General features: G+C 42.8%; 2 protein-coding genes across 2 annotated transcripts in view; one reads left to right on the top strand and one right to left on the bottom strand.

Annotated features, from left to right (window-relative positions):
- The window catches only part of apc2 (APC regulator of WNT signaling pathway 2), a 46,545-nt gene that overhangs the window by 18,375 nt on the left and 18,500 nt on the right, over nt 1-9,670 (top strand). The window contains exons 3-7 of the mRNA XM_084723848.1: nt 306-396; nt 885-1,236; nt 1,531-1,639; nt 2,241-2,354; nt 2,522-2,596. Coding sequence (XP_084579974.1) covers nt 306-396; nt 885-1,236; nt 1,531-1,639; nt 2,241-2,354; nt 2,522-2,596 — 741 coding nt within the window. The remainder of the gene's footprint in view (nt 1-305; nt 397-884; nt 1,237-1,530; nt 1,640-2,240; nt 2,355-2,521; nt 2,597-9,670) is intronic.
- LOC146324484 (uncharacterized) lies at nt 4,156-9,664 on the bottom strand. The gene is made up of 5 exons (XM_084723849.1): nt 9,487-9,664; nt 7,160-8,467; nt 6,761-6,947; nt 6,610-6,647; nt 4,156-5,118 (listed from the first exon to the last, which is right to left on the bottom strand). The coding sequence occupies exons 2-5, from the start codon at nt 8,313-8,315 to the stop codon at nt 4,559-4,561; spliced, it is 1,941 nt and encodes a 646-aa protein (XP_084579975.1). The 5' UTR covers nt 8,316-8,467; nt 9,487-9,664; the 3' UTR covers nt 4,156-4,558.

Genomic DNA, 9,670 nt, shown 5'->3' with positions numbered 1-9,670 from the left:
GTCACTCTTTAAAGCTGCTTTGTGTTGTGTTTTTTGTGTAATTAAATCTTTCAGATTCTTCTGATGTTAAAGGTTTTTGGTTGTAGAGAAAAACGGCGTGTTTCCTTTGAAAAATCTTAGAGCTGCTCCAACATGAGCTTCAGCACATCTCAGATTTCTGTTGTGTTATTAGTGCCAATTTGACAGTTGAAGCATTTTTTTCATCTCTAGCCATGTTGCTTTTGACAGTTTTCCCTGAAATTCGCTGTAAAATAAAGTCTTTAACCAGGTTTCTTCTTGTTGTTCTTCTTCTTCTCCTGCTGCAGGAGGTGCTGAGGCAACTGCAGAGTAAACTGGAGCAGGAGGCGGGAACGCTCGCCTCGTCCGGCCGGAGCGACGTGCTGCACCAACTCAAAGGTCAGAATCTCACATCATTCTGGTGTAATGTTCCTTTAAAGTCTGTCAGCTCTCAGAGAACTCCGCTGGGACCAATCAGCACTCACAGACAAATGAATCGACTCAATCTGTTAACCTGATTGGCTGCAGCTGGCTCTGCCTCATTATGACTCAATCCAATTAAACAACCAATTAATGTCAATTAGACTGAAATTCTACTATCAAGAGATTAACAGTGAGACTGTGTTCGTCAGAAGGAAGAAGGAAAGGAAGGAAGGGAGGGAGGGAGGAAACATCACATAACTCCAGGCAGACTGTTTGTCAGGAGGAAGAAGGAGAGGAAGGAGGAGAGGAGGAAAAGAAGGAAGGAGGGAAGAAAAGGAAAAAGAAAGAAAGCTACAAACATCACATTGCACTACATCACTCCACCATACTGTAACACAAGGTTATGACAGAGTGCAGAGAACTCTGGATCAATTGACTGATTATTGATTGACTTCCTCCCTCAGAGCTCCACATGGACCTCACCAAATACTACGAACTCAAACACCAACCTCACAACCTGCGGCTGATGACGGACAGTCTGGGAGTGGCGGGGCTAACAGGTGTTGGAGGGGCGGAGCTAGATGACCGTCTGGCTCTGCCTCCGTCCTCCTGCTCCTCCTCCTCGGTGGCGGCGGCGAGCAGAGCGAGGAGTCCGCTCAGAGCGTCATCCCGACTGAGCTCAGCATCTGGAGGCGATGCCGCCGCCGTCATGCTGCCGCATCACTTCCTGGATGGAGCCCCGCCCAAAACAGCTGTGATCAGCGGGGCAGACGGACGACAGAGCGACCACCACCTGGAGGAGCTGTACAAGGAGAGGTCAGCTGATCCTGGTGTTGATCCTGGTGTTGGTCCAACCATCATCTACTACACAACACTTAATTAACTTTTAATTTATTATAATCAATACTTTCAACACACTCATTTCATTTTCACATTTCATTTCCATAAAAGTAAGAATACCACACTGTGAAAATACTACAGTACTGTCTGCACTGTCTGTATGAGTGTGTCAGACGCAGTCTGAGAGTGTGTGTTGACAGCTGACAGTAACATCTTGTGCGTGTGTGTGTGTGTGTGTGTGTGTGTGTGTGTGTGTGTGTCGGCGTGCAGGAACCTCCTGCTGGGTGAGATCGACCGGGAGGAGAGGGAGCGCTGCTGGTACTTCAGCCAGCTGGAGGCGCTGTCACAGAGGCTGGCTCAACTGCCCCGCATCGACACGGTGAGAACACACACACTGAAACCACACACACAAACACACACTAATGCACTATGGGAAGTGGTGCAGAGTAACGAAGCACATGTGATCAAGTACTGTGCTAAACTACAAGTTTGAGGTCCTGTTGTACTTTTTACTCCACTACAGTTATTTGGTAACTTGAGAGGATCATTTCTGTCAAACCGACTTTTCTGACAGGAAACCACTGTTATAAAAGGCAAATATCGCTCTCTGCAAACCAACCAAACTCCATTGATAAAATCAGTGACTTTACCTCACAGACCGCTGGAGTTTCTGGATCGATCTGTTAGTTTGTTTGTGTTATTGTGAGAGTTTGGTATTTTAAAGGGTAGGTTCAAATTAACAGAAGACCCACAATAACACAAACAAACTAACAGATCGATCCAGAAACTCCAGTGGTCTGTGAGGGAAAACTACTGATTTTATCAATGGAGTTTGGTTGGTTTGGAGAGGGTGGTATTTTGCTGATATAATGGGGGTTTCCAAAGACGACCATGTCTCAGACTGACAGATGTGACCTGACCTTGGACCTGTGTGTGTGTGTGTGTGTGTGTGTGTGTGTGTGTGTGTGTGTGTGTTACAGTTTTCTCTGCAGATGGATCTGATCCGGCAGCAGCTGGAGTTTGAAGCTCAGCAGGTTCAGTCTGTGATGGAGGAACGCTTCGGCACCAACGATGAGATGGTTCAGAGGACACAGGTGAGAGAGAGGCTGCTGGATGCTGATTGGACAATCAGTCACAGCTTCATATCATGTTCATTCATTCATAAATTACACGTTGAACTGTTGTTGATGGGAAACGACGCAGACAGCTGGTTGGTGGGAACGGAGCACATCTGGACGTGTCTGAACTGTGTGTGTTGCAGATGCGTGTTGCTCGTCTGAAGCAGCTGGAAAAAGAGCTGCAGGAGGCCCGAGGGAGTCAGGAGAGCCAGCTACAGGTCAGACACACACACACACACACACACACACACACACACACACACACACACACACACACACACACAAACAGCAGACTGTAAATCTCAGTCAGACTGATGTTGACTGAGTTTTTATTAGAAGAGGTTCAGAAATGTTTAATTCTGGTCAACAGAAAAACACACAGAACTGATCCAGAACTAAAACCAGACTGTTTATAATTCAGTCTTTTAAGTTCAGTTGTATCTTGGACATGTTCAGATCTTAAGGTGGACTTACAGACGTTACATCAGCTTAAGGTGGGGCTACACATTAGGACTGTATCTAAGATGAATTGGACAGGGTCTGTTCCAGTCTGAGTCAGCTGTCAGCGTGTTTGATATTTGCAACTGTTGTTGGTTGTTGGTGTAACTTGTGTTTTTCAGAGGGAGACTCATCTCCTGTTCCCTCTGTAGACTGTTTTTGGACTTTTTAGCTCAAATGTTTCTGCTTAAAAAACAGTTAAAGCTGTTAATTAGTGTCCATGTTTGTTTTGGTACAAGAACATACAACAGTTGGTGTTTTTGTGGGATTTGTTGGGTTGTCTACTTCAGGATCTCCAGTGGTTTCTGACCAGTGGGTCAGGATGTTGTCTGTTATATTTATTCAGTCGTCAGGTTTCTGCTCTTTCCTGACTGAAAAAAAACTAAGTATCACTGTTCCTAGCTGTTCTCCACAGGAACATAATATAATGTGATCATTTCTCCTCTCTGTGCACATGCGTCACTGGAACTAAATTTGGGCTCTGCTCAGGAAGTAATACTAAACCTAAGTAAGGCTACATTCAGAGACTGGCTTGGCTGGTGTATTGTGATTGGTCAAGCAGATGTGACATCACATCACAACAACCATCTGTGTGGCGCAGATCTTTAGTAACCATGGCCATGTTTTCATGTTGCGCTCACCACCAAACCGTCCCCAGTAAAAGTTAAAACTCTGATACTGTAGAGTTCGAGTTATAGACACATTCCTGCAAGAACAGAAAGAACTACAACATTTTCAAGATTTTACTGTAAATTTGAAGTTTTGTTTAACAGTTTGAAGCTGTTAATCTCACTTTCCCAGCTCCAGTTCCCTCTGTAGACTCTACCTCCATCCCAAATCTCACCAAACTGTCTTTGGCTTTTTCGGCACAAATATTGCTGCTTAAAAAAACTGTTCAAGCTGCTGGTTGGCGCTTCTGTTTGTTTTGGTACAAGAACATGCAACAGTTGGTGTTTTTGTAGGATTTGTTGGGTCGCCCACCTGGTTACTGACCAGTGGGTCTATCGGATTTCTGCTCACTCCTGACTGAAAAAAAGACTTAAAAAAATCCGTGGAAATTATTGGAAACAGTTTTTTATCTTGGTTTGTGTTTGTAGCTTTCAACTCAGCTTCAGCTTTGCCCCAAACTTAGAGCAAAAACTACAGCAGTGATCATGAATCTTTTCAAGGTCACATTCTCATCATGGCCAAGAGATTTAAAGACGTATAAATGAAAAACAATCTTCAGTTTTAAAAAAATATTAAAATGATAATTTATAACATGATCACTGCAAACTCCTTGTGATTTTTTCAGTGCAAACTGATTGAACTTCATGTGAACTAGCACCAATGACTAACAAGCCATCCTGACAGAGTTTTCCTCTTAGTGGACCTCGAGGCTGGAACATGTTACTCCTTTTCCAGTAACATGGAACCAGTTCCATTCCAGTTCAAGTTCATTTTCAATTGTTCTGAGCATTTCAACCAAAAATAAATTTATTTGAAAAGTTGATTCCCAGCTGGAACGTGCAGATTTTCCAAGACCTGAAATGCAAACCGTGTCAGTCTACAGGTTGTTGTGCATCGCCCTCCATTGATGACACATCCTTGATTCACTAGAATAGCACCAAGGTTCCCAAGAAGCTTGAACAGAACAAGTTCAAGAACCTGAGCGTATTTAGTGGAGAAGTGTTGTCAGTAGTTCACTGCAGCAGTCGCTCCCAGTCTAACTCAACCTGACACAGCGACACTGAGCCGTCATAGGACCACACCCAGAATCCTGGGTACAGAGGCTCTGTGAAGGTGGAGGTGAAGGTGTGAAGGTGGACCATGGTGTCCTGAGAGACGCAGTAGAAGGACAGAGATCCTGCAGACCAGTCCAGGTAAACCCCAACCCTGCGGCTGAAGGGTCGAGGGGAGCAGGACCTGAACCTCTTGTTATTGTGACACGGTGTGTAGCTTCCTTCTGAACACTCCAGACTCCAGGACCACTCGTTATGTCCCAGCAGACAGCTCTCCGTGTCTCCGTCTCTGGAGATGCTGTTGTAAGTGACGCCGATGTCGGCACCGCCGCTCCACGTCACCTCCCAGTACACCGAGTCCAGCAGCCCCTCCCTGCACAGGACCTGAGGACAACGCTTGAACCGGTCCGGGTGGTCTGAGGGTTGGTGGTCCGACCACAGTCGAGTTGCCTTCCTGTTGCGGTCGGTCAGAAGGAGCTCTGAGTTGGCAGTGTTGGGGTCAAAGGTCAGATAGCAGGCAACTGAGGGGTAAAAAAAGGAACAAAATCAGTCGATTTGGCAATTCATTTTGATATTTGAAGAATCCGAATTTCACCATTCAAAAGTATTTTCTGGTTCTTGTACAAAGACTTGCTTTGCTGTGTCTTTGTGCTTTAGGTGTCAAAGTGCCAACCATGACTCTCATGTCATATTATCTATTTATTGTTGACTGTTTAATAAAGGCATTGATGCCTAAACAATATGTTTTAAAAGATCTGCTGCTTTTCTCTTTTTTATCTCTCAGATTTTTAGACTGTTGGTCAAACAGAACAAACAGCTTGAAGAATGCTGCTGGATATTTGGATTTTAGATTTTCTATACCAAATTTATCAAAAAATGATTGATTTATTATGTTTAATCACTGCTGAATAAGTAGAAGAATTGGCAGCTGGAGAAAAATGTGCCGTAGTTGCTGTTTAAAGCAACGATGTATTGCATATTTTTACCCATGAAACCCTAAGTGGAAAATAAGATCTATGGAAACCAAAGCATAAGTGGCTCCTAGCAGTTATTTAGATAAATTATGTTTATATCCACAATGATTATCAGATTATCTGAAGATTACAAATTATGTTTTACTGGTGTTTGTATGTACTTGTTCATGTTGGTCTTTTGAGACAGTATTTTCAAACTTTTATCTCATGACATGGTTTGGTTGGACCTTGGTTTTAAAATATGTTTTGGTGATTCAAAGACAGGTGGACAGCCAAGACTGTTCCATCCTGTCTCCGAGGTGTCCAGCTGACCATCTGTGATTCTATTATCATGTATGCACTTTTGCTAGAAGGTGCTCGGACACAGTTATTACGGCAGTCTGTTGCCAGACAAGCATGAGATTAATTTGCATGGGCTAGCTAAAAAAACAAAACTGTTTAAAGATCTCTGTCCTTCACTGGTGACATTTTTTCCTGCTGTGTTTTTCCTATGTGGTCCAGTGCAACCCAGACCACCCAGTCAAGTCCCACAGTGCATCTTGGTGCCATTTACACTTGTCTTTAATGCTGTTTGTGATCCAATCACCCGAGAAACATTTTAGAACCAAGTGCAGACAGAGTGAATTTTGAGGCTGATGAATATAAACTAAATGCTGCCCCTCTTTACTGCAGGAACATAATGGAACGTAACAACTTGTCCTCTCTTTAGAGATGAGTTCCTGGAACTAAATCTGGGCTCTGCTCAGGTTATACTAAACCCCAGTAAAACTTATTTTAGGAGTTGGCACAACAGGAAAAACTAACAAACACAAAATCAGGTATCACCATCTGTATGAAGTAGGGCAGCCAGAATAACTTTTTTATATAACGTTTTTATTTTGCTTTTAGCCCCAAACTGTCTGACTATGTTAGTACTCAATAAATGCTAAAGTTCTATGCAGACGATACTCTAAAGTTTATTATAGACACATAGGGATGAAATGTACAGATATCCTGTGATGTGTGAAGCAGAAAGATATAAAATCTATGTGAGCTTACAGTTTTTCACCGACCACAAGTCTCCTCCTGGCTGATCTCTGCAAGAACAGAAGTAAACACATAAATATGAAGTTTTCTTAAACTGTTTGAAGCTGAAAGTCTGGCTGCAGCAGAGCAAAGCGTCACCCTGTCTTCTTGTGGTTCGACTCACCTCATGTCATCTTTTTTTGGGTCTCTCAGACTGAAGAGGTTGATCCCAGAGGACAGAGACTCCCAGGGAAGAGTCTCTGGTTGTCCCTCTCCTTTTTCTTCCTCTTCCTCTTCGTTTATCTTCTCGTCTTCTGCTGATGCCACGGAGGAGTCGCCGCTGCGCTCTTCACTCTCACATCTCTGCTCCCCTGTAGAGTTAATATGCAGGACAAAATAAAGGACATGGATAGGTTTAGACACCAGAACTGCTTTGGTTAGGTTTAAGAAAAGATTGTGTTTTGGAATTTCATGACAAAAACATTTCTGTGAATTTTTAAAAGATTTTCACTCTGCCAGTTTTTCATATCAAACAAGTTCTATGTTTCTCCATAAATGTTTTAATTAAAAAGCTTGAGCCTACCTGCCTGTGATGTAAGAATCAGCTCCTCATTTAGTTGTGTTTCAGAGAGACTTTCAGTTTTGTCCTCAGAGGCAGGTATATCCACTTCACTGACCTCCAGTTCATCCATCCCGTCTTTCATGTTGTTGTTGTTGATTTTCTCTGCGTCGACGGTCTCTTCCTTCTGCTCTGAGAGGTTTCCCCTCAAACCATCGTCCATTTCTTCCTCTCTCGCCTCTGGAAATGTCTTTTTAACTGCCTGACTGTTCTCAACTCTTTTAAAACTCTTTTGGTCTCTTCTGAACAGACTCTTAAAGGGATCATCCATCCTTTCAGCTTTCAAGACTGTTATCTTGAAGGTGTCTGATGAGTCTTCCTTCGCGGCGTCTCTCTCCTTTGAAAGACCAATTCTGAAGACTTCTTTGAAAGGATTGAAGTCCTCTTTGAAAAAGCTTCGACGGTTGATCGTCCTCTCTGCAGACTTCGTCTCTTTGTCCTTGGACGAGCTGATGCTGAAGATGCTGGTGACGTCTTCTTTAAACTGGCTCAAGTCCTCTTTTAGAAGACCAAGTGTACTGCTAACAACTTTATTTTCGGCCTGATTCGATGGGTGGTCTTCACCCTCCGTCTTAGTCTTTTTGTCCTTGGACAAGCTGATGCTGAAGATGCTGGTGACGTCTTCTTTAAACTGGCTCAAGTCCTCTTTTAGAAGACCAACTGTACTGCTAACAAGTTTATTTTCTGCCTGATTTGATGAGCAGTCTTCATACTCCATATTCGTCTCTTTGTCCTTAGAGGAACTAATATTGAAGACACTGGTTATGTCTTCTTTAAACTGGTTCAAGTCCTCTTTTAGAAGACCGAGGGTACTGCTAACTAGTTTATTTTCTGTCTGACTCGATGGGCCGTCAACACACCCTGTCTTCATGTCTTTCTCCTTCAACACTTTGAAGACTCCTTCCTTAAACTGGCTGAAGTCCTCCTTGAACAGACTCAGCGGATTTACGGTCCTTCTGTCACTCTGACTTGTCTTAAGATCTGTCGTCCTCATGTCTTTTTGGTCTTCTGGGTTCAGATTTCTGGGTTCTACAAGTTCATTAGTCTCATTGTCCTCTTGGAGACATACTTCATGCTCTTTCTGGTCATTTTCCTGAGAAGGTTCCTCGAGGAGACTCATTTTCTGTTCGTCTTTTTTAAGTGATGAGTCTTTTCTTCTGTGAAGTTTTTTGTCCAGTTGTGTTTGGAGCTTTTACTTGATGTTCTCTGTGATTATACCGAGTCCTTTTAGGGGCTGTGGGTCATTTCACTGTTGAAGACGTCAGAGATCACCTGTATGATCAGATCAACAGAGAATTGATCATGATTTGTGACATATAATAATTTACAAAGACATATGTTTTCCTCTGAAATAGCATTCTGGTTTCTTTGTGTAGCAAGTCCTTTCCATTCACAAGCATAAAGATGAGCTTTTAAGAGTTTCTTGACTAACTAAGCTGCTGTTAGCTGCTAGTTAGCTCAGTTAGCCCTGCAGTTAGTGGTTTATTAGTTGACTCTCTGCTGTGTTGCCCTGCCCTGGGTATGAAAACCTCTTCTTTCTGGTGATCTAACGTTTCCGTGCTAATTCTGTAAACACCAACACTCCTCCAGCGCTCCTGCAGAAAAGGCCAGTTTGAGATAAATAAACATTTTATTAACTGTAGTGAAATCCCAGAATAAAGATATAGAGCTGGAAATTATTTGGTTCCAAATTAGGGTCAGTGTGTTAGCATTGTCATTGTGAGCATGTTAGCATGTAGCTCAAAGCACCGCTGTGTACAGCCTCACAGAGCTGCCAGCATGATTGCAGATCCATGTTTTTAATAATTTTTTCAGTCTATCAGATGTAAACAGCAGAACTCTCAACTTCCCACAATGCAATGTCATATTTTCAAACTGCTCATTTTTTTCTGAGCAACAGTCAAAAACCCCCAAAAGAAATTCAAACAACTTTATCATACAGAGCAGTGACAAGCAGAAAATCTTCAAACTGGACAAACTGGAGCAATAAAACTTTTGATTAATGAATTAAATATTGTTAAATAAGCTACAACTGTTTTTTCCCTCTAACAATTAGCTGCACAGCTAACTGAGCTAATTAAAAGCAGCTACATTTATCAGCAGTTAGTTGTTCTCATTCCATCAGGAAATTGTGTTTAAGTTGTGTTTTTGTGCAGGAATCACAGTGAGCCGTTTTTTCTCTCTCAGGTTTAAACAGTAATGTTTGTCTCTGCACGTCTCAGCTCATGTTCAGGCTTGTTGAAAGTTTAGTCATTCACAGATGGATCAGGACGTCTCAGTCAGATACTCACAGCTGCTTCAGTCTCCATGTCTGTCTCTGATTCTTCCTAAAAACCTCAGATCCAGCCCTGTCTTCTCAGTCTGACAGCTCGGAGCGTCGCGGCTCTAATCTCTGTCTGTCTCTCTGTGTGTGTTTGAAAGGACTCGACATTCTCTCATTCAGCTCAACGTGTTTCTCGTTCGACCAGTTTGTCT

Source organism: Lutjanus erythropterus, chromosome 7, assembly GCF_056507025.1.
Source record: "Lutjanus erythropterus isolate fLutEry1 chromosome 7, fLutEry1.hap2, whole genome shotgun sequence".
In the NCBI taxonomy this organism is placed as follows: Eukaryota; Metazoa; Chordata; class Actinopteri; order Lutjaniformes; family Lutjanidae; genus Lutjanus; species Lutjanus erythropterus.
The sequence above is the reverse complement of the archived record's forward strand: the minus strand, read 5'-3'. Positions and strand labels throughout refer to the sequence as shown.

Coding starts and splice junctions, on each gene's coding strand:
- LOC146324484 (XM_084723849.1), bottom strand. CDS start 8,315: ATGAGTCTCCTCGAGGAACCTTCTCAGGAAAATGACCAGAAAGAGCAT. Junction 6,948..7,159: donor GATTCTTACATCACAGGCAG/GTAGGCTCAAGC, acceptor TTAACTCTACAG/GGGAGCAGAGATGTGAGAGT. Junction 6,648..6,760: donor CCAAAAAAAGATGACATGAG/GTGAGTCGAACC, acceptor CTGTTCTTGCAG/AGATCAGCCAGGAGGAGACT.